The 25,370-nt window shown below is 42.3% G+C and overlaps 1 protein-coding gene across 4 annotated transcripts in view; it reads right to left on the reverse strand.

Annotated features, from left to right (window-relative positions):
- Window positions 1–10,201: 10,201 nt before the first annotated feature.
- ZNF516 (zinc finger protein 516) overlaps window positions 10,202–25,370 on the reverse strand; it is a 151,306-nt gene continuing 136,137 nt past the window's right edge. For 3 of the 4 annotated variants that reach the window (XM_074987529.1, XM_074987528.1, XM_074987530.1), the window contains one exon: window positions 22,161–22,827. In XM_074987529.1, the coding sequence (XP_074843630.1) occupies window positions 22,421–22,827 (407 nt within the window). In that variant the 3' untranslated portion in view covers window positions 22,161–22,420. Of the gene's footprint in view, window positions 10,377–17,488; window positions 17,557–18,433; window positions 18,539–22,160; window positions 22,828–25,370 lie in introns of those variants that run through there. The other variant, XM_074987531.1, reaches the window with a different exon arrangement.

Here is a 25,370-nt window from a genome sequence, read left to right on the forward strand (position 1 = left end):
TAGTTTCTTTTCTTTCTCAATGGGCATTACTTGCATTGAGATGGCACCCACGAGAGTCAATTGAAATTGCAAGGGCATTTCTATAGCCTGGAATTAATGAACTAATTGAAACTAAATTGTAGGATAATCTTGTAGTTAAATACTGGACTGGCATTTAGGTGACATGGGTCCAATTCTTGGCAGTGATAAAGACTTCCAGAGTGACCTTAGGTGAGTGACTATACTGCTTTAGAACTCTGTGCAGGGAGGCTGACAGGCTTGCCAGATCCCTGGGCAAGAGGGTGCTGATTTTATGCTCTCAGAAGGGGAGTGGCCTCAGGCAGATGGGGTGGGACTACGTGAAACAGCCTTTGGCATGCTGCACCCCCTTCCTCCACACAGGCAGCCTTCAGAGCTGCCCGGAACACGCTGCCTGGCACTCCAGCAGCAACTTACAGAGCCTGAGGCTCCTGCCACCACTACTCCTGTGGAATAGCAGCCAGGAGCCCCAGAGCCCTTTTGAATTGCTGAGCCCCAAGGCAGGTGTCACCTTTGTCCTCCCCAGTCAATGGGCCTGACTGTGTTCTCTGTTTAGACTGTAAGTTCTGCTAGAGACTGCCTCTATCTGTGTCTTTGCACAGTGTCACACTCAAAGGGGTTCCTCTCCTGCTTGAGGCTGCTAAAATGCTCTGTAATCCAAACATGGGCCTTTACAACACAGCAGAAACTCATGAAAAAATAGTGTTCCTAAAGAGACATTAGAAAGTATCTGGAGACTGACTAAACATACCTGTATCCCAACAAGCCACTTGGAGGTTTCTTCTGTAGATCTGCCAAGAGTATACACATTTAATGCATTTATTTATTTATTTAAGTATTTGGTTTGACCTTTCCAAACCAGCTTCAGTAAAAATGTTGGTCGAGTCCAGTTAAAGCCTACCCACTGTAACTATTATAATGATGCCTAGTCGCAGGATGTCCACAGAAGTATTCAACTGTTTCTCTCAATTTCAAATTCCTGGAGTCATTCTGACCAGGGCAGCAAATTCCTGCTCACAGTAAGGGGATACTTTTCTAATCATTTGAAATTACTTTTATTTTTCAAAAAAATCTAGTAAGTTATGCAAATGATAGTTTTTCTGCAAAATGCTCACAGGCAGGCCTACCAACTGCAGAGGGAAGTCAGAGGTAGATACTAGGCTACCAGCTGAACAGCTAACAGCGTATCATTGACTCCTATACAGAGGGGTAGACTATGGTGGTAGTTGCCGTAACACAGTTCTCACAAAAGTTTATGATATCAGGAGGGAACATTGCTGAGGAGGTTCTACCAAACACTTAGTTGCCACTTCCCCACTGTATTTAAAAAAATAAAAAAAAAAATAAGTAGGTTATTTTCCTGCTGAGAGGAATTCATGAAGGTATCAGTATGCATTTAGCCAATACATCTGTACTACCCTGCACACAGCTACCAGCTGAGCCTGGTATAATTACTCTCATTGTCAATTGGATGGTAGCAGAGAATTTTTGCTGAAGTTGAGTAACTCTGAATCAGATTTCCAGTCGGTCTGTCTAATGATGGTTCAAGCATGATAGTGCCTGGACGATTTCTCTTTGTTGCCCATCAGCTTTGCTGTATCAAAAGGACTGAGGGCTCATGAAACAAGAAGATACCAAATCCAATATAAGAATTCAACTCTTTCCTCTCTGAAGGGCGTATTTAAAATGTCTGAGATGTTCAGAAATGCTTAGAGATGGTTCAGTGGAGTTGGAGTGAAGTAACTCTGACACTTTATATGGCAAGGTACATTAAGATGCTCACTACCCTCCCCTTTTGCTTTTTCCCTCCCAAATTTATGGAAACAGTGTGGAATAGAATATGGAGGGTTCTTCACTGCTTAAGACCTGGAGCCTGGAAGTCAACCCTAGCTTCTGGAACACAGTGCAGATAGGCCCAAGGTAAGTAGGAGGATCAAATAATACTTCCTCTCATGATGCTTAGAAATCATAAAAACTGGCCCAATGATGGAAATAATTAGGAGCCTTTCCCCACCCTACAAACCTGAGTTTATTTCTCCCCTAGATCTGTACCATGCTGTTTTCATAGGTTGTTTTATATTTTCTGCATGTAAACTTGTTTTTCAGAGCACCACAGTGGAATCTATGGAACACCTTCGTGCAGTGGGGGACAATCATTTTTGATGGCGGTGGGAGGGGAACTTGCCAAGATTTTGATAAGTGGTCAAGGGCTGAACAATTCTGTGATATTGAGGAGGTGCAGGGTCTGGGATGGAGGCTGGGTGCAGAACAGTGCTCTGGGTAGGGGAGGGGGTGCAGGTGTGGGATCTGGGAGGGTGTTTGGGTGAAGGAGGGGTTTGTGACCTGGAGAAGAGAGGGTGGGGAGTCAGGGTACGACTGCAGGGGAGGATTCTGACCTGGGGAGGACTATACAAGGGTGCAGGATCTGGAAAGGAGTTCTGACCAGGGGCAGGGCTGCAAGGTGAGGTTGTCACCTGGGGCAGGAGTTGGGGTGTGGGAAGGGGCAGGGTGCCAGGTGCAGGCTCTGGCCAGGATACGCTTACCATAGTAAATGTCCCCTGGCCAACAGCCCAGGGGGAGCCTCAGGCAAGCTTCCTACCTGCCACATCCCAAAGGCTGCTTGTAACAGTCAGCTGCTGGAGCCATGTGTCTCTCTGTGTGCTGTACACCCCCGTGGGGAGGGCGGCTTTGAGCACTACCTGCACTACAAGCATGCTAATGGGAGCTGTGAGGATGATGCTGGGGGCATGGGCAGCATATGGAGACCTGCCTCTGTCCAAAAGGTGTATGCCACGCAGAGATGCACATGGCCCTGGCAACTGGCTGCGCCGAGTGGCATGCAAGAGATGGCAGGCGGGAAGCCTGCCCAAGGACATTGGAGGTTCACAGGATTGTGGTGGGCTGGATTGGAAGCTTTGGCAACCTGGATCTGGCCCATGGGCCATATTTTCCCCACCGCTGCCCTGTAGCAGGAACCACACTGTTGACCTCTTATTCAAAGCTACTATCAGGTAAAGCGCAGAAATCTGTTTCGTAGGGTTGCTTCTGAACTAGAATTCAGAAATAGTCGGCTCATGTTCTTTTCTCTTGTGTCATAACTGAAAATGGGCTGCTTACAAAAGTAATAAAGTCTTTCCCTCTGCCTAGATAATCTTCCTTCTCTTAAGGATCTTCTGTGGCACAGCATGATTAGCTATCTGCTGTAATCTGCCTTCAGAAGGAAGGAAGCTGGGTCCCATTTTCTGAGGTCTTTAAGGCTACATTTACACTGCAGCCCTATTCTGAAATAAGCTCTTCCAAACTAGTTTATTCTGAAATAACACAGCTACACACAATACATTTCAAAACAGCACCTATTTCGAAATAGTGCCACTGAAACCCATTATGACTTATTTTGAAATAGCGCTATCCTATATCTGGACAGCACCTATTTCAAAATAGCTATAATTAATAACTATTTTGATATTGGCATTATTCGTACTGAAATGAGGTTTACCGATTTCAAGATAATGCACTCACTACTTCAATTTTATTTTAAAATAGCGTTCAAGTACAGTAGACTGCTCGCAAAGTTATTTCAAAATATAACTGCTGTTATTTCGCAATAACTCCATAGTGTAGATGTAGCCCAAGAGTCACTCGCCTCTAAAAAAATACTGATGACATAGGTAATAGCGCATCTCTACAGGAGCACCAACTAAAGCCATCCATGCCGCTCTTTTGCTCACCCTAACACCAGTCTGTGATGGTAAGAATTTCAAAGGTACAATCACAAATGCAGGAAGCTATTTTAATAGGCGTGATTTCTCACAGGCTTGGTGCATTCCCAGTTCTTTCATCCTATGCCTTCCGATGTGACCTAGAAATTTAGTATCCCAAAGAGGCCTATCTATATATATCCTACAGCGTGTGCTAAAGAGTGTTGTAATGCAGTATTTGCTTAATATTACTAATCCTCGAAAATGATGATCCATACTACACACTCTGCTTTGGGGCTAGTCAGTCTGCTTGTTTCCATAAAAGATGCATTTTTTGGAACTCAACGGGGACTGGAGACATCTTTCAGTCCAGCCTTTGTGACATCAGCTTTTCCCTTACCACAGCTAGTTAAATCGTTTGATAGACTGCCACAGGTGTTTCTCATTTTTTAATTACAGAATAATTCAGGTTCAGTTAATGGGCACCTGTCTGGCATAAGATGACACATCAGCTTTAAATTGTTAGAAGATTCCTGTTGCTTTCAGTTTGTCTACTTTATTCTCCCAGTGAGAATGGGAACCCCCAGGAAGCAGTGGAGGGCAGACATAGACCACCATTTGAATCTCTCCTGAGCTGCCGCACAAGTGCACAGCTTACACGGAACACTGCTGCTGAACCCTTTTGAGTTCCAAACCTCACTTTCCACCATTTCTAGTGTGTCCCCATATTGTCCTGCATCTTAGATAACTCCTTGGGAATCTGTCACCATCATCAGCTTAATGTAGTCAAAACTAAACTCTATGTCTGGTAAACCCTCTCCACTACCCCCTTCCTCTCGTGTGATTAACAACATTCTCCTTACTCAAACCCACAATCTGGGGAGTCAATCTCTGACTCATCCCTCTCCCATACATCCAACCTGTCACCAAACCTTGCTGCTGCTTCTTACTCAATTTGAAAAACTGACCAGTTCTATCTACCCTTGAAGCAAAACATCTCATTCATTCTGATAACAAACCTAAAAGTAGCAATTTGAACAAGTGTTATCCTATTGAAGACCTACACATTCCTGTTAACACAACTGCATATATGTTATGCCACTGCTCTAACTCACTCTTTGTCTTTAGGGTGCGAGATCATTAAGGAAAGAGACTGTACTTTTTCTTTGTTTGGAAAATGCATAGCACATGACAAGCACAACTGGAAATAAACAACACTTCACCTAGAGAGGGTTAAAGAGGTCAGTTCATTGTCTTAGTTTGGGGGCCCTACAGTGAAGGATGGCAGAAAATCTCCCCGGATCAATCTGACTGCAATATAGTAATCACTGTGACAGAGCCGAGACCTCAGCATGCAGGAAACCAACTGTCTTCAGAAAATGGCAGCATTTCCACCATTGTCTGGTGAGCCAGCTTTGCTCTCGGGTGTGGCGTGGAGACTATACAGGGGTATGGTTCTAATCCTCCCTTTCCCCACTGGAGTGGGTAGCAGTCCTAGAAGGCAGTAGCAAGAGACAGTCTGTGCTCTCAGCAGAGTGCTGGTACTCAGTGTTTGGTCCATGAACTGAGGGAAGATAAGAGTCATCCCATCTCCTTCTACATCAGTGCTGGCACAATAGCTTGTTATAATTTATCATGTTCTCAATAGAAGAGGTAAAGGTGAGTTCTAAATATTTCTATTTTAGTGTCCCTCTAGCACATTTTTAACATATTTTATCTAGGAGACCAGGATGCAATCTCGTGTGAAACTATCTCACGAAAGCAAAAGCACAGTAAGTGACTTGGAGGACAATGAATTGCTTTGTACGAAACTGATGAATTAAAAAAAACTGAGCTTACATTTTTTACATGAACTACTAACTTCTTGACTTCACATACAATATAATGGGGGCGAATTTAACAAAAACTAATCAGGAAAGAGATCTTGGCGTCATCGTGGATAGTTCTCAGCAAATATCCACGCAATGTGCTGCGGCAGTTAAAAAGCAAACAGGACGTTATGAATCATTAAAAAAAGGGCTAGAGAATAAGACAGAGAACATCTTATTGCCCTTATAGAAAACCATAGTACAACCACATCTTGAATATTGTGTACACATGTGGTCACCTGACCTCAAATAAGATAAAGTGGCATTAGAAAAAGTTCAGAAAAGGGCAACTAAAATGATGAGGGGTTTAGAATGGGTTCCGTATGAAGAGAGATTAAAGAGACAAGGACTTTTCAGCTTACATAAGACAAGACTAAGGTGGGCGGGTGAATGACAGAGGTATATAAAATTATGAGTGGTGTGGAAAAGTGAACAAGGAAAAATTATTTATTTGTTCCCATAATAGAAGAACGAGGGGACACCAAATGAAATTAATGGACAGCAGGTTTAAAACAAATAAAAGGAACTTCTTCACATAGCAGCACAGTCAAAACGTGGAACTCCTTGCCAGAGGAGGCTGTGCAGGCTAGGACTGTAACAGGATTTAAAAAAAGAGCTAGATAAATTCATGGAGGTTAGGTCCATTAATGGCTGTTATCACCAGGCTAGATAAGGAATGGTGTCCCTAGCCTCTGTTTGTCAAAAGCTGGAGATGGATGGCAGGAGAGAGAGTGTTACCTGTTTGTTTCACTCCCTCTGGGGCACCTTGTATTGGCCAGTATTGGCAGACAGGATACTGGGCTAGACGGACCTTTGGTCTGACGCAGTATGGCTGTTATTATGACTTGACTTCCTGTAATCCAACAATTTTTAAAACAGCAAGAAACTAATCATGAACCGTAACAGAGAGAAAGCCGTGCTAGTCGATATACCATCAAAACAAAAAAGCAGTAAAGTAGTATTTTAAAGACTAAGAAAATAATTTATTAGGTGAAAGCTCACCTAATAAATAATTTTGTTAGTCTTTAAAGTGCTACTTCACTGCTTTTTTGTTTTAATCATGAATGGTTACCTTGCCTCAGATTCTTTAGCTAGTTAAATCACATATTTTGGGGATCACAAAAGACACATTTCTAATGTGTCCATGCATTCTCATAATTTCATAAGCCTGCTTAAATCACAAGTGCAGAGAAAAACGTACAGGCGAGGTTGGGAATGCCTTATTCCCATTTATGTACATACCAAGGTAAGTAAAAGGTTCACAAACTAGTCTAAAGTGTATAATATACTTTGAAATATTGAATGTGAGAAATGCACATGTGCATTCCAAAATATAAAGGTGGTGTCTGCAGTGTGAGGTACTGTTAGAAGGTATCACTCTTACACAGATTACTATGTCATGTAATGCCTGGAGATCACTCAAGAGATAGATTTCACCTGACTGACATTTATAGCAGGATATTTCTTCACACAAATACAAGCGGATACTTTCTAAAAGGGAATTTCTCTTAACTAGCTGTTTTCATGTGAGTAGTGTTTTTCTTGGGACAGGGATGGCAGCTGTGCAGAGCTTTTCACTGGGTAGTTTAAGTGTTTATGAAACAAAAAATAAAATCTGTTTTGACTTTATGGTTTTCTTTCCATTTTTTACCATGCAAGAATTTATTCATAAATTTTTGACAGTAAAAATTCCAGGAAGCAAACAGAAACACAACAATACACTAGCTGATTATCTTCAAGGAGAGGTTATTCTGAGTCAGATTTTTGGTCAAACTATAACATTCACTACAGAAAAAATTGTGGCAGAGAATCTGTCATCTGTTTAAGTATGATGAAAAATAAAGGCAAAAAAGAGAAAAAAAGAGGGATGGCAGATACACTGATAATCTGCAGTATGGATAATCAAACCTTTTATTGGAACTAAGTTACATTATACTGCAACACTGTAAAAACCTGTTAAGGAGAGGAAACAGTAGATTGGTAGAGGTAGTAGAAAGTCTGTAACAGTCAGAAGATGGCTTACAGGAGTGTCATGCTAAAAAATCATCATGCTGTTTAAAAAAGCTGATCAAAACCAATTAACTAAATAAATAAAGAACACAAATTATTTTAAATACTATGGGCTAACTGAATTTAAAAATTAATACAATACAATCATAAAGAAAGAACCAGAGAATCTAGGATTCACATCTGAAAATGGCTGGTCTTTGAGGTTGGCTTCTCCCCCACATGCCAACCTCTCCTCCCATTTCTTGTTTAATTATGTGAAAATCTAACTTCTGTGCTACACCCATCATATAATTATTTAAACTAATTTCCCTTACTGTTGTTCTTCATGTAGTTAAATTATGATTTTAACTTTACTGATTAGTACCCCAGGAATGGCAGTGAAAGCACTATCCTCTTCTCTGTTAGATATTCTGAGAAAAAGCTTCCACCATGAAACATGTTGCTCTACATATTAACTATGATTTTCCATATCAGTTTGCAAAAAAGAAGGGAAAAATTACAAATGTACACTACGCTTTTGTGCCATTTTGGGTACAGAAGAGATTTTAATAACTAAATCACAAACAAATAGGATAAGCAACTGGCGTTTGTGCATTCCTGAACTGTCATAATTAATTCACCCAAGAAAAATTTGACACAGAAGGTAACCTTAAAAAAAAAAAGAGAGAAAGCACTAGTGCAAACCTCAAAATGACAATTAATCATTAATTCACACAACAATTTTATGCGTGTGTGCGCGCGTGTACACAGTGGAATGTCTCTATGTGACTTCCCTCAAAATAACTTTACAGTCAATGACAGTCACTTGTAAGTGTTTGCACAGACATTCCTAACTACACCAGGACTACAGAGAACTCTGGTATACATCTGGTGTGAACGTTATGAGGAACAATTAGTAACAAAATTACATACAGAAGTTATATTTGCATTTTTTTTGCAACTGTTGCAAAGTAACACCTGTCAAGTAATTCACAAGAAGTAACAAGTAGTAGCCAGAACCAATTATTGACTAGATTTAAAAACAAACAAAATACCCCAAAAACAAGCAAACAAAAGAGTTAGAACAGAAAAGTCACACTTTATGTTTTTGTTTAAGACAAATCCTTGTGTCAGAAGCCCATTTACTATAAAAACAGCACTATTCCATTATTGTATTAAGTAAACTGTTGCTGTCGCAGATATTAAATGTTAGCATTATTTCTGTACATGTAAAATTATTGCTTTTTTGAAAAATATATTTAGCATGCGAGTTTTAAATCCATTTCCTGCCTTTACAAAATGTTACAATTAAAAAAAAAACCTAGTAAAGCTTTTGCAAAAAATTTCACAGAACATTTTCTTTCAAGGCAGCCGTTACTTTTGATAATGCATAAAATTATATGTGCAAAATCTGAAACTCTCAGAAATATTACCATCACACATAGTGTCACAGCAATGAGAAAAGAAAATATTTATATCTGTGGAATACATTTTAAATTGCTTACACTGCATGGTTTACCAACCTGTTATGTGCCACAACCCTCACCTTGAAAACTTGCATTTAAAAGAGTTACTGTAGAAGAGGTATATAAAGCTCTCTTTTCCCCCCACAACACCACCAGTGATCACCAAGAACAAGACATGACACTTTATATGAACATTAACCTGCCACCACAAAAGAAGTTACTCATCTTTTCAAAATGTCACCAAACCCAGAAAGGAAGGGATACTGGCTTGCTGAACAAAAATGCAGGAGCGTACAGTACCCTAAGGGCCTAGGTCAGCCTGAACTTGTTTAGTGACTCCTTTTTCTATTAAAAACATACAGATCAGCGACTTTAAACAGCTGAGTAATTTTTTTTTTTTTTTAAAAACGTGCAGACTTCCTTTGTGATCAGGTCAAAGAAAGTAGCCCTGTTACAAAAAAGGTCCTGAGAGTAAAACACGAAAGCCTATTTTTCTTAGTGTTCAACCAGAATTATTTTCTAAAGCAGAATATAAGCATTTCTGTGGAAGTGTTTCCTTGTCCATATTCACCTATTAACGGTGTGCAGTCAAGAGACTTAGAAATAAAACTGGTCCCCAAACTGTAATGAAACAAACCACTGTAGAGTGATAATCTTCTCTTCAGTCCTTCATCAAGTACTGCTCTCCCCAGCACCGAATACCACCTCTTTCCCCCTCCTTCTCCTCGCTTCCTTTTTTCAAGTTTACTTTTCCACATGACAAGCAGTAGCCGTTTCCTTAATTAATACTTGTTCAGCTCCCAAATCCACTGCTGTTCTTCAAATGTATCAAATAGTCGTTCTGAGCATCAGGGAGGTTTTTGTTACAGTACTTAAATTCTTCACGCTGTCCAGATCACATATAGTTTAATTTTTCCAGTGTCTCAAACTTATCTTGATTAATATAGATGCCTTGCACTGCCACAGTGCTTGCCAACTCCACTGTTTATTATAAAGGAAATAAGGAACCAGGGGACTGATTAGTACGTCTATTTATATATATCATGTGTAGCATCTTCATTTATTTTAAAATGATTAACAGTGCAGAGGCATCTCCATTCCAGCAGAGCACTGTTTTCACTCTAGCACGGTGACTCCAGAGACTTGATGGCTTGTAGAGAAGTTTTCCAGCTGTTCTATATGGTTCTTGGGATCATCATTTTGAGGTTGTTGGAATCGCCAATCAGGGTACTTGCTGTTGTCAAAGGGTACCTGGTGCACACACTGCACGTGCGTTTTTAGGTTCCCTTTCTGAGAGGCACTGTATGAACAATATCTGCATTGGAATGGTCTCTCCCCTACAAGAAAAAAAGATGGAAAAAAGCTCATTCCTTCCTCTTGTTTTCTAATTATAATCTTCCGATTTACACTTACATTGCTGCCCGCCCCTACTGAGAACCATCATGCAATCTTAGGTTCCTCCACATTTCAGCTACCTTTTTTAGCTTTATACACATTCATTTTGACCCAATACATCAAAGAGTTATTTTTAATCATCTCCAGTGAGAGCAAAGCTTGTCAGGCTCCTATAACTGTCTGACGTACTAGAATAGCAAACAACAGTGACTGAAGAAGCACTTAAGAAAAGGTTAAGAATGGCTGTGAGAGGAAGAACTCTAAAAAGTCCTACTCTGCAGTAACAAAAAGGGCTTTATAACTGAACAACAGTTTGTCTGGTTTTTTAAAGGTCGAATTAGAAGGCCATACAAACATAAAAAAAGACAGACAAACCTCTAATAAAGCACTGTCCAAACCTGCAAGGGATTTTTTTACTAATTTTCATAAATAATTGCCATGTTGGAAAAGCAGAAAGGGAGAATCTAAAAAAATTATATGACCTGAAAGGAATAAATCAGAGCCTGCAGCAAATCACATGCAGAAATCACTGTATGAACAATGCAGTTTACAATCTTGATGACTAAAACATGGCAAGATTAATCTTACATAAATACATTAACCTTATGCTAAAGTCCCTAATGAAGTGAAACAGACCATTTGATATTAGCACAACATAAAATACGACACCCATGGAAAATCCCAGCAAGTTTCAAGCTGTGCCTGTGGCAGCCTTGGAAATAGCTAAAGAAAGCCTAGCTCTGGTTGACATAATGTATTAAGCGTATCTCTTTCATTAATAGATTTAGAAAATTCCTAATTAAAGCTAGTCCGAGATTCATGACATTTACCAGTCAAAGTTTGGGGTAAGTTGGAAAGATTTGCAACAAAATTAAAGAAAAAGAGCTGCTGTACAGCCCGCAGTATATTTGAAATGTAGGAAATAGTAACTGAACGAGAGATGTGATAAAACTTCCTTAGTTGGATGCTGAATTTCCTGCAGTAAACTAAGAAAGATGTTTTACATTTTTGCAGAGCTACATCATGCCTAAGAGACAGAGCCACAATTCCAAGAAAAAGCACTATCATTAAAACATCTTGCACTGAGCCAGCTAGAGGTACACCAGGGAAACATGGAAAGGATTCTTTGTGCTAGGCGATGGGGAGAAAGGGGTATCTTGACCCAGTTTTTCTGGGTAAGGGCTGTAAAAAGGACCCTGGCTTGAGGATGCAATTAGGGGTAATTCAGTAGCACAGCTAACCCAATCAGTATTTGGGAGGGAATTCTACCCTACAGGTAATCTTGTAATCCACTCACAAATTGTCCCACCAGTAGCATCATAAAATGAAAGGGACTGTCATCTTCCCACAAGATAGAAAAGTACAGAAGGGACCAAAGGCTGCAATGGTGGGTAAGAGAGGCTGGGAATACCTTTCGGAACAGGTTAAGTTATCAGAATGCACCTAATTACAGCTTTAAAAAAGCCAACCCTTGCTAAGGGCCCAATCTTCCTACACTGAGAGAAAATTTCAGCCATCAGCCAATGGCTTTCCATTTTAAGAGAAACAGCAAACAGGCACATGGGTGGAGATGACATAAATGTTATTTTCTTCACAGAACAAGAAGGAGACTTCAAAGTGTTGGAGACAAACACAGTCACTCTAGATTAGAGAGAAGGTATTGCCAAAACCCTAAAGGCATTACAGTGTTTAAGGTACCTCAGTGCTACAGAGTAACAATCTGATGTTGTTCCCACAAAAATATGCAAACACAACTGCCCTGCTCACCTGCATTTGCACATGCAAATTTGGTAAAAGGATGTTCCCTAATTGATTTATCTGCTCCAAATTGGGAACTATACTATTATGCAAATACGGTTTTGCAAGCGGAAAATTAAAAGCCACTACTGAAAATTTGGCCCTTAAGGTGTGTGCTGACTGACCCAGCTGGTATGTGACACGTGGCCTACTCTAACATATGTAGATGAGAATATTTCTTCCAAAGAAGGAAATCCGATCTTTTAAATGGTTGGTTCATCTTAGACAAGACATAAAACTACCAAATCACGTGTTCCAGTAACAAGATGATGGTACATGCAGGTTTTTGTACATGTATTTGGATAAGTCAGTGTTAAATTACCGAACAATACTGAAATTCAGTGGCAACTCCCAATTTGAAAAAGGCTGCTTCTTTCAGCTTATGGAGAAGTGTAAAAATGTTGGGAGTGGATCTGCGCACTTAATACTCATACACCAGTACAGCAACCTACACGATTCCTTGATTGTTTACATTATAATCCACATCCATGAATGAGACAAATTAGCTTGCCATTTGTTTGTTCATTATCTATTATTTTGATTAATGGAATTCTTGCTCTCAACGTAAGTATTTAAAAATAACATTTGCAATAATGCGAAATGAACTATTAATCATGATCTTAAAAAAATTCAGTAAGGAGCTGGGACATGACATTTCACATGTGAGCAAAATGTTATAAAGATTACTTTAAGTTTGCATTTTTAAAATCTTAAAGACGTCACTAGAACTAATAATATTTTGATATGAATGCTTTTTGTCCTGGCTGGGTGCTCCAGGATAGGCAAGGGCAAGAAAGATACACACACACACAAAGGATATTGAAAGCAAGCAAACTCTAACAACATATTGCTGCATTTCCCCCTGCATCCTAACAATCTGTTAATCCCCCAGAAGTTTGGATGATTTGCATTTATGGAGGATAGGTACTGAAAATTGTAAGAAACATTTTAAACTGCTATACTGAAGATGAGTGTCCATGGTTAAATCTTCTTACTGAGGTTGTAGGGCATTCCAATAGACCACCAATTTTTAAAATGCCTTTTTAAGTGAAAAAGATTTCAAGAGTTGCAATAGCTACATAAACTGCTGTCATTTGCAAAGTGTGATAGCCAGTGGGTTCTAGCACCACAGAAGTAGCACGACACAGAGATTTCCAAGGTATCACTGACAAGTATTTTTCTCATCACCCCTCCCGTTTCATTTAAAAACAAAACAAAACAAAAAAAAACCTACGATTGTCTACAGATTCACAACCCATCCTTATTTCTATGTTGAAACATTTTGTTTAAATGAAATACTCTAGAACATTTTAACAGACAAAATAGTCACTTTCGATGGGTATGTTCTTTAAAATTTTCTGAAGTGTTTTGTTTAGACAAAATATTTGAGCATAGAACTAAGGATGGGTTGTGAACCCAACAGGGTAGACAATCCTGTTTTTTGTTTTGTTTTGTTTTTAAGAAAACAGAAAGAGTTAAATGAACAACATATGTGACAGAAATTGTTATCAATATTGACGCAATTTTCAAGGCAAACTACTGAGACTTTGATCTTTGAGTAGACACAAGCCAGTTTTACCCATGAAATCTATCACTCAACACTTTAGGAAATGCATTGCTTTTAAAGTCACGGTAGTACACATCTGTCTATTCAAACAGTCACAGTGATTTCTGCAAGAAGAAACTGACTTCGTTTTACACTCCTTATATGACTGGAGTGTGCTCCCAGAAGCCAGGCTTATTGAATCATGTCTCTGAAATGCTATTTGGTGTATTCCAAATGATAATACATATTCATTGACGAATATGCTATCTTAATTATGAATATATTTGGATATTTAGCATTTATAAAAATATTCAGAATATTCAACGTTTAATATTAAAGCATTTCAAGTAAAAGTGCACGAGTTTACACGGTCTGTATTGAGTCAGGTCATGTAGTATGCATTTCTGTCCTTTTTAGAAGTCCAGGAAATACAGTAGAATTCTTAGGAAATGTACCTAGCAAAAGTATCAATTTTTTTTTAGACAATGGTCATGCAGAAGCAGAGACAAGCCGAAAAGAATATTACATTTCAGGCATTCACCTAATTACTTCCTATATTTAATTTGGTTATATTTCTTCATTGCTGTCAAACTGGATGCCAATAGTCTTATTCAGTTACCTAAGTAAACAGCCCAATCTGCAGCGGTGGTCAGTACCCAATACTCCCAATGAACTGGTTGCTCATCACTGTAAATTAGGGTTTCAGGTGCTTAATTTTAGACAACGAATTTTAGATTCATTGTGAAAGTGCTGACTTTAAATAATTCTACAAGAAAGCCTTCAAACACTATTGCTTGAAGACCGCAGAATCCACTAGCTCTCCTTTATAAGGACAAGTTATTGAGAAGTTTCCTTGTTTGAATACAGAAGGGTCTGGAAGAAATGTGAATAGACTCTACACTGTAAACTCTCTAGAATTGCTCTGTGCCCAATTAAAAAAAAAGTGGAGTGACAATAGTTTAATTGGGTAATAATTGTGTTACCAGAGTGCTGGAGGCATTGTTCTTAATACATTCTGTGCTTTTAAAAGCTCCAGAGTTGCAGGTTGAAATGAAATTGTCTTGAAAACCTCAGGGACTTACCAGCGAAATTTTGACGGCAAACATAAAGTCATCGTTTATTATGAGGACACGGACAACAATAGATAACTGACTGTTCTCATTTTAGCTGACAAAGATGCTGACAAACTGAGACAAAGGCAGAAATTGAAGAATAATTGTGACAAAGAGGAGGAAGGAAACTATCTGTGGCTGATGGTGATTTTATTGGACTCTCTATGGAAGAGAGACTGAATGGTAACAGACTGGGAAATCGGTGCAGCTCACCTCTGCTCAATCCTATGGAAGCTGTTTGATCAAGAAATGTTCTAGCTCAGTCTGCTACCACTATGGTACACCAACACTGACAGACTACAATAGCAAACTAATTTTGCTATGGAAAAAGTTAGTCAAATTGTGGCACAGTATGAGTTTGTAAGGACAAGTAAGCTATGTTACCACAGCTGTTACTTCCTAGGAATGACCTTTTTTACAATTTGTCTGTGTTTTAGAATGTTTTAAACAAGAATTCCAATTGCAATCTTACTTTTTGTTTCTAAAACCATTGCTTTCAAAATCTTTGATCTCAGCTCCACTTGGGAACAAGTCAGAGAAGGTAAAGAGACAAAAGAGATTTGACAGCACCACACAATTTAAAGATGCTTACGTTTGCTAAATGTATGTTAGCAAATTTATGAGAGTTCACCAAAGACCCCCATTGTGCTAGTTTACAGAGCCACACAGTATTTCACCGTCTATCAATACTTCTATCACAGAGTCATGCCTTTCTACCAATTTAATGGATCATCAGTACAAGCAGAACATTCTAGCAATGAATTCATCTGCAATCTCAATAATCTCCATATGTAATTCTCTAACTATGGCACACCCTTGCTGTGACTACTCTTCCTCCCTTTCCAGCACCCCCTCCCCCAACTCCAAAAAATCAGTCTCTCCTTTGTGGCACAAAGGTTGCCTTTCAGTTTTAAATAGGTCAATGATTCCTGACTCAGTTCAAAGCCCTACAATATATGAATCTTATTACAATCACTGAGGCAAAAGCATATTAAATTACTAAAACAGGATTTGTGAAAGGAGATACTTTACTGTCATGAGGACAAAAATGAATTCAAGGACACAAATGGTTTCATATTTGTTTCTCTAGTGGTGGGTCTTGTTATATTGGATAAAATCCTTTCACAGAGACATTAAACAAAGTTGGTTCTTATTTTTCTCACGTGAGTTTATGTCTGATAACAAGTGGCACATTGACAGCCCTGGAGAAGGAAGTCCTGCATTTGTCCGCAAAATAAGAACAGCATGGGCACCATCAATTCTGCCTATGTCCCAATAACCCAGAGAGACCACATTTAAAGGGGACAGGTAGGTTGTTTCCATAACCCATTTAAACCTTGGTGCCTCTGCTGAGATTACTAACCAAGAGGCAAATAAGGATCAACTGTGGTGACTGTTTAAGTGATATGAATACCTTTCCACTGAAAAATGGGCTGAGAACACTCAACTCATTCCACCCAACGAATCAATGGTTATCAAATAATAGCAGCTTTTAGTTGCTACTCCCCCAGGGTTGGTTTAGCACAAAAATGAAGGCTTTTCAAAAGGGAGATGGCCTGGCCCATCCCATGGCACAGATGGTGGCACTATTCATTGCTGTGAAGATGACTCAACTTCCAGACTTACCTCCAGATCCTTAATCAACAGGCCAATACAACTGAGGAGACAAATAGTCCCCATGAAGAGAGCATTATGTGGCCAGCACAAAGCTGTGGTTTCTGATACGACTTCTGGTGGGGGTGGTTTTAGATCATTGACTCAAATGACACTTTGGATTAGGTTCTCAGATTTAATGAAGGTCTACATTCAGAGCTGAGATGGAATTGCACCCACTTACACCAGCAATAAATTTGTCCTACTGTCTGCAAGGGCTTGGTGGGAAGGGCAGATACTAGACTGTCGTGGTGATAAAAGAGAAAACTGAAAATAGAGAAAGGACAAACATCCTACACTCAAGATAGCAATTTGCGTGAGAGCTGCTTATGAGAAGATGAATTTCCACAATTCACTTGTCAAGGCTGAAGAAGGAGCACACAGATGAAGTGGTTTTGTTTTATTTTAGCACACAACAAGTCCAATTCAGAGAACTGAAAGAAAGTGTTTGTCAAAACAGGAAACACTGTTCATTAGAAACAGGAAAGCACACCATCACACAGAGTCCACAGAAACTGAAAGGTAAGAGCCTTTCAAAGTTATCAGCTACAGGCTATCAGGATAGGAATACTCTTCAGAAAAAACACAGACCAAGTGTTATTTGTGTTTTTGCTGTAGATAACATATTAGGTGAAAAGCAAATCTCTTTCCAGCAATTTTTAAAATATTATCTCACCTCTCTATACCACCTTTTACATTACAGAATTACCTTTCCCTTCCACGCCCAATACACTGTTAACATTTTGTCCACACAATAACTATCTTCTCCATGTACTTGCTTTGGGTAAAATGCTAAAAAACTTGTAGGATCTAAAAACATCAGAGCAATGCTGTTATTTACAAATTTGTTATAAAACAGTCAGTGCTTTACTGATGAGTATCACTGTGCAACTTTCTCCCAGCTACTACATTAAAAACCAAATACCCAGTTAATTGTAAAACATACTTGTTTTGGGGCATCTGCGGAGGTGGTGTGAACTTCAGTACCTCGGAGTCCATTAGACTCAAATACCACTGTGGGAACAAGGGGGCTTGTTAACAGATGAACATTCAAGCTTCGTTAGTGTGTGTACATTATTTGAGACCATTACAGATTAACCACATTCAAAAAAAGACACCAGCTACTAGCCTGTGGCTGGAAAATACCAATTTACCGTAACACTTACTGTAAGAGAGTGTGCTAATGGCAGCCTAGGGGCACTGCCCTTTTTAATTCAAACTTCAATGCTGAAGAAAGCAATCACTGACAACATTAATTATCAGTGTATGTGTAGCGGGACCCTCTTCTTGCATTACTTACCATTTGGCCTCTGTCATTTTGCATCAGACTGGCTTATGTATGCATCATTCACACTTCTCAAAGAGAACCCGCTAGTTTCACTGTCTCATGTAATGCTGATGAGGTATCTTGACACGGGTAGTTTTAGCTGGCTACGTTCTCAACAGTAAATCATTCTAGGGTAGAAATGGCTGACAGGGATTTTAGAGTTTATAACTGACCAGTATGAGGAGGCTCAGGTTTCACACAAAACTGTTCTAGTCAGTAGCAGCGATGAAAGAAAACAAAGCCTTATGTTCTGTTGAAAGGGGCTACTCTGATTTCAGTTTGTGCTGGTGGCAACAGAATTCATTAGCATATTCATTTCTGAGTAGTCTACTCTCTAATTAAGTATTTGCAAACAGACTTATCTCAAAAGCATTGCATTTGGGAGGAGGGCACGGAGGAAGAGTCAGGTATGACATATATAGAGGACAAGAGCAGGACCAAAACCAAAACCTCGGGTACTACCAATTTTTTAGGTTAGTTTGGGAGGCAACAATAAATTCAACATGCTGTGAGTTGGGTTAAAAAAAACCAAACCAAACAAAAAAATCTGGTGAGAAAAGATACCTGTGTGGGACCTCATATGAGTCCTGAGGTGACTGGGCTGGTTAAAGCATTTTCCACATTCTATGCAGACACAGTCTCCTTGGCGCGTTTGCGTCCTAAGCATCCCTGTGGTGGATAGGAGGGAGACGAAAGGGAGGGGGAGAGGAAAGTTGAGAAGAAAACATTATGCCAGAAGAAAACATCATTAGTATGTCTAATGTGTCATTATGTGAGGCTACCTTCAGGCCCTGGATGACAACTGTCAGCCTTCATCTAGGCACTGGCTGACAGGCCAGGCACACACAGGACTGCAAGAATGCATAAATTACATTGAATTAAAAAATGCTCCCCATGATGTGCCCGCACCAGGACTGGCATGTCAGGTGTGCGCTTTTCAGAGCAGCTGGATCCACTTTTCAGCCATCACCCAGCTTTGTCAAGCAGTACATCAGGCAAATCAAAGTGACTCCAGCGTGGCGGAGACAAGTCACATGGATAATAGGAAGTGAGCAGAACCAGAGCCCGAATGTCCCCCCCAGGCTGCAATACCTTGGAGACAAATACAGAGTGAGTGGAGCCATCACAAACTGATCAAACCTTTAGCCCCTGCTTACCTGCCTGCCGGTGTTGCTTTGACCTCAGACCTCTGAGGCACAGACGAAAGACATCTGTGAATGAAAGTGTCATTCCGGACATTTTGAGCTAGTAGCAACACAGCAGCCTTCTACCAGCCCTTGGTAAACATGTTTTCTAGGCCATTAGCATTTGTGGAAAACTACTCAAGCCTCTCCTTTTTTTCCAAAGGTCAGTTTACAGTATCTGACTTAAAGGGCCAGTCTTTGTCTCTTTGCTGCTGATCAAAAAAGACACATTTGACTTTTATTGGGCATTTCTTTAAAATGTTTGAACATCTTTTCTATTTTGGTAGGAGGCCCTCCTCACTCCTTAAAAAGGAAAGAACTGGTGTTTTAATTTACCATTGGAATACCTGGGCTTTTAAAGCAAATTCTCAGGGGCTTATTAATGAAGCTGCAGCTTTGTTGTTGATGATGTTACTAACAGTAATAATAATAATGACCAGCGCAGAGGAAAAAAAGTAAAAATTCTAAAAAAAAGAGTGACAATTGTTTCAAATAGCTCAATTATACATTTAAATAAATGTCATCAAGAAAGTGGGCTGTGCCCAAAATAATACATAGTTTGTGTGATGCCCACAAAACAAAGGAAAAAGAAATTTACAGACTAGGCAGTCATTTGCTGTTTGCACAGCACCTAGCACAAAGGAGCCCTCCACTTGGTTTTACTATGCCCATGATAAATAAGAATAAATGGTTAATTATAAAATTAGTTCCAGGGAACTGCGGTACAAGTATCTCTTCTCTTCATTACAGCATCCCTGAACATGCTTCTCTCCAAGGCTATGTCTAGACGAGAAGGCTTTGTTGACAAAACAGCCGTGACAAAACCAGGGGAGCAGCCAGATTACCAAGTGTATTCTGTCACCAGTGAGTCGACAGAATGCAGCACTTTTGTCAACAGCTGTACCCTGCTCCCCAGGAGATCTGTTGACAAAAAGCAGGTCTGGAACTTCCTGGGGGCCTTCTGTCAATAGAAAAGGCCCCCGGGATACCATGCAGGTGTCCCAGCAGACACCCTCTCCACAGCAAACAGTGCTCTATGGATCCTGCCTCCAGCCCTTCTTAAAGCCCAGACACCCTGTGGCAGGAAGCTCAGAGCATGCCATCAGCAGAGCAACACACAGCTGTGTCCCACGACCTCGCAGCCACTCCTGAGCAGCCAGCATGCCCTATGGCTGAGCAGCAGGCAGCCTGCAACCCCACTGGGCCCTCAAGGGACCAGCCCGAGAGGTCCCAGAAGACACCCCAGGACAGCAAGAAGGGGGCTCCCTCCTAGACCAGGGCTGAGATCCAGGCCCTTTCGGGCCTATAGTGGGAGAAAACCCTCCAAGATCCTAAAGGAAAGTGCCACAATGCCCACATCTACACTCAGATGGCCACTGCCCAGGCAGAATGTGGCCACCCTCCACCCCGCCCCGAACCATGAAGCAGGTCAGGGCGAAGGTAAAACAGCTTCACCAGGGCTACATCAGGGTCTGAGATGCTGCCTGATGCTCCAGGGCAGGACCTGCCACCTGCCCCTATTACAGGGAGCTGCACAGCATCCTGTGGGTGGAGGTGGGGAGGGGAACACATCCCCTCCACACTGCAGCGTGGACACAGAGGTTGAGTTCCCTGCTGCAGCAGGCGCCTTCGAAGGAGGCGGCCTCCAAGCCCCATACCCTACCGGAGTTGGAGTTGGAGCCAGGGCCAGACATGGGGTTGGAGGCCAGCACCAGCCTCTTAATTGCCCTGGAGCTCATCACCACCACAGAGGCAACCTACCAGGTGTCTTCAGAGCTGGGTGAGGGTCCCGCTGATGAGCACCCTGTGCATCACACACCCCAGGGCTGCTCCCAACTCACCCACCACCCATGAGGAGACCCCTCCATGGCTGGACACCTCCCTTGGCCACTAGCCCATCGAGTGTGCGTGAGGGGACCTGCAGTCAGCCCGGTTCCAGAGGCACCGCATAGCACCCATGCAGCATGGCCCATTGTGCAGGCCGCACGTGGCTTTGCTCCCCAGACACTCCCATCCCTTGGCCTGGGGGGTGCTGGTCACTGCTGAAAGTGGGGGGCATGGCCCAAGGGGCTGAATTGCATGAATGACCCACCATCTCTCCCCTTCATCTTCCTTACAGCTGCACCTACACTGCCCAAGGGCTGGGCTGCTTCTACCTCACCACCAGGGAGATCCAGATCCACTTCTCACCACCAGGGTGAGCTCGCAGCTGGAGGGGCTGGAGACACATCCAAGAGGGCCTCCACCTGGACCCCAATGCCACCCTCTGAAGAATGACCCAGATTATGGAGCAGTGGGTGTGGGATGACAGAGAATGGTGGTTGTAGGCCTGGAACCAACTCACGTCCCACTTTGATTTCGCCATCGGCATCTGGTGGGATATGACTGCCTAGCTGCCTGTGGCTGCTGCCCCCACCACCCTCACTGCCCTGCCCCCGCTACTGTGGCTGAGAGCCATGCCTGCCTCTCTCTCTTCCCCGACCCCTGTCCCTCCTGCTCTCCAGGCTCACCCAGACCCCAATGCAGCCTCACCTGCTCCATACCGCCCCTGGTACCAGCCCCAACCCAGCCAAACAGGGTGCCATGAATCTGTGACAGGAGAGGATCCTGAGGCTGACGCTGCTCAGGGTCCCCACTCCACCCCGGGGTTTGCGTCCCGCCCACTCCCTCCATATTTTGAGGCCTCCCTCATCGCCTGTCCTAAGCCCCTCCAATCCAAGTTCTGATGCCCTGCACTCCATGTCCCAAGCCGCACTCCATACATAGTTCAAAGATTTTGCATTTTGCTTTATTGTAAATAGTCTGTTATTAGATTATTTCTTTTCAACACATTTTTCTTTGATTAAGTAAAATAGTTATTTGTTCATCACACCTGTGTCCCTCTTTATTGAACAGGGGTCATGAAAAGGTGAGGGGACAAGGGAAGGGGGTGTGGTGGGTTTGGGGTAGGGCTGTGGGCCCAAAGCCTCCTGCTGTGGGGGCACTGGGGAGACTTACTGGGGGCCATAGGAGAAGCTCTCCTTCAGGGCCTTCCAGATCCACACCCCACACTGATGGGCCTGGCAGATGGGAGCTGTGCCCAGCTGCTCATATGCACGACCCTCGCAGCCAGCATCCACACCCCATCCTAGGGGAAGGCCCCTCCCTTCCTTTCCACAATGATGTGCAGGGCACCACACACCGCCACAACTTGAGGGACGCTGCGCTTCCTCACATCCAGGCAGGTGAGCAGGCATCTAAAGCATGCCTTGAGGTGTCTGAAGGCACACTCTGCCTTCACGCAGGCCTGGTTAAGGCAGGCATTGAAGAGTTCCTGGGTGCAGTCCAGCTGGCTGGTGTAAGGCTTCATGAGCCATGGCATGAGGGGCTAGGCCACATCCCCCATGATGCAGAGTGGCATCTGCACATCCCTGACTGCCAGCTCATAGAAGGGGATGAATGTGCCCTCCTTCATCCTCTGGCACAGGCCAGAGTTGTGGAACACATGGGCATTGTGTGCCTGGCCCAACCACCCAATGTAAATGTCCGTGAACTGTCCACAGTGGTCGACCAGGGCCTGCAGCACCACTGAAAAGTATCCCTTGCAGTTGAGATACGTGGCTATATTATGTTCCAGGGCACAGATGAGGATGTAGGTCCCACTGATGGCCCCAATGCAATTTGGGAACCCCAGGGCAGCGAATCCGGCCATGACTGTGTCCACATCTCCCTTACAGATGACCTTCCGCAGCAGGATGATGTTGATGGCCGTCATGACCTGCAGAGGGGAGGGGACTGACCACATGCCACAGAATGAGTGAGGGAATCCCTGGATGCCAGAGAATGCCCTACTTCTCTTCCCCACCTGCTCCAAGCTCTCTGGGAGGCACCCTGTGAGACTAAAGGGCTGTGCGAAGGTAGGATGGCATGGTCCCCCAGGGATGGGGCTTCCCTGCCTAACCCTAGCCCTCACATTCCCAACCCTGTGTTCTGAGGGTACCCCTTTGGTGGGACACTCCCTCACCCACTGCAGCGGGACCGCAGCCCAAGAGTGCCTTACCCCATGACTAGGGTCTCAACAGTGAATTTCCTCATGCCAAACTGGTTGCACACCAAGTAGTAGCTCTCAGGGGTGGCAAACTTCCAAAGAACAACTGCGACCCGTTTCTCCATGGGGGATGGTAGGCCACAGCCAGGTGTCCTGTCTCCAGAGGGCAGGGCTGAGACAGGCAGAAAGCTCCAGGAAAGAGTCCTTCTGCATTAGGAAGTTCTGGAGCCACTGCTGGTCATCCCAATTCCCCAGGACCAGACAGTTCCACCAGTCAGAAACACCTGTGCACCCAGAGATGGGCACAGTTGTGACCATCCTGCAGCCATGGTGAGGTCCTCAAAGGTGGGCTCAGGCTTGCCTTCCACAAGGAAGAGGAGGACAGACATCAGGAGGTGCAGGAGGTGCTGAAGGACTTCTGTGTGGGGCCAGCACAAGCACAGGGCACCACAGCTCTCTGGAATGAACCACGTCTCCCAGAAAGCGTCAAAGCCCTGCTCTGGCTGTGTTGTCTTTTGGGGAGGTAGGCATGCTTGCAGCGTAGGCAGGGAACAGGTGTCTGGGGAGGGTCCCTTTAAAGGAGCATCTCCCCAGGGCTCCTGGAAGGCAATGGTGACCTGAGGTCCTGTCTGCTGTGGTTCTGAGTGTCCATTTTGCCAGTAGAGCAGCCAGACACTCTGACTGCTCTCTTGTCAAAAGAGTGTATCACTCTTTTGATATATTTTGTTGTCTGGACATGGTCTGTTGACAAAAGTTTTGTCGCAAAATATCTTTCGAGAAACGTATGTCAACAAATCCCTCTATTCTAGACATAGCCCAATGCACTTTTTCTAGAGAGAAGATACAGAACCATGCTAGTTTATCAAAGCCTAATTCTGGTCACGATTACTCACATGAAACTCCCAGGAAATCAGTGAAGTTATGTGAGAGTAAAGGTGAACAGAATTAGGTTTGGGGATTAGGAATAAGCAAAACTCCCACTGATAACCTGGGAGTTTCACGTCAATAAAGTGAACAGGATTTCACCATGATCTGTGAAAAATGAAAGCAGATTTTCTAGCAGTAGTCTACCAGATACTCTCGTTTTTCGCTAACAGATTGCAAAAACTCTATTAGCGTCTGTTCCAGTAAGACAGAAGTAACTATGCTTGCATTTCTGAGACCAAAGCTAAACGCAGTGCTTTAAGGGACTCTAATATATATGTTTTCTTCCATTATGTCAGTGTTATCTCTACACCATTCATTGTGGGTCTAAGTCAAATGATACCTCATGCAGAGGAATGAGTGTCTCATGGTTAAGGCTTTAGACCAAGAATGAGAAGCCTTGGCTTAATTCTCAGTTTGTCCACTAATCTCTTTTGTGGCTTTGAGAGAGATGTTTACTTTCCTAGTGCCCCACTTCTCCACCTATAAAAAGAGCTTTTTCTCACAGCCTGTGTATGCCTCCTCCAGCCAGACTGCAAGCTTTCTGGGGCAGAAATTGGCTCTTATGATACCTAATACAATAGATTCATGATCTTGGTTGGGGTCTCTAAACGTTATTAGGCATCAATCAGTAACAACTATGGTCAAACAAAGAATGAACAATTTAGGTTTATTTTCTTGTCAATCCACAGATGCATTTCACTCATGTTAAAATCAATGGGACTTACTCATTAGGGTAAGATACAGAAGATCCTAATGTTCCTGTTCAGCTTTAGAATCTATTATCCTGACCCTTACAGAAACCATGGCTCGGTCCAAAGCCTGACCTGAAGTTCTTTTGGCTAACCATTCTGGATCCACTCTTAGGAGTTCAGGCTGAGTAAAGAATCTCATTTTAATTAGCCTGTTAAGGAAATCAGGAATTTTTCTTGAGTAAGGACTGTAGGGCCAGAACCTTTATATTACGCGCACTTATCATAGCCAGTGACAATGTTTACTTGGGGTACAGCATTCTTAGCCACACCTTTGATCTATAACTCTGCCTTCAACTTTTGGCCAACCTTAGCACCGGAACAGGTAAGGGGTTGTTTGTTTTATCTTTTTAAAACAGGTCTGATATTTAGTTAACCAGATGTAGAAACCAGCCCAAAAATATCACACTTCAGTAAGGAGGGAAAATATATCAGTTCACCTCATAACAAAGATCATATGTGAATACATTTTAAATGATGGTTAACTGCCGTTTGCTAAGAGTCTAGAGCACACAATGCTTTAAGGACAAACAGTGATTTGCCTATTCAAACACAAAACTCTTCTAGAAAAGAGTACGTTTTTCTCTTACACAGTGTGAGCTCTGCCAGTCTGC

Source organism: Carettochelys insculpta, chromosome 2 (assembly GCF_033958435.1).
Source record: "Carettochelys insculpta isolate YL-2023 chromosome 2, ASM3395843v1, whole genome shotgun sequence".
NCBI lineage: Eukaryota > Metazoa > Chordata > Testudines > Carettochelyidae > Carettochelys > Carettochelys insculpta.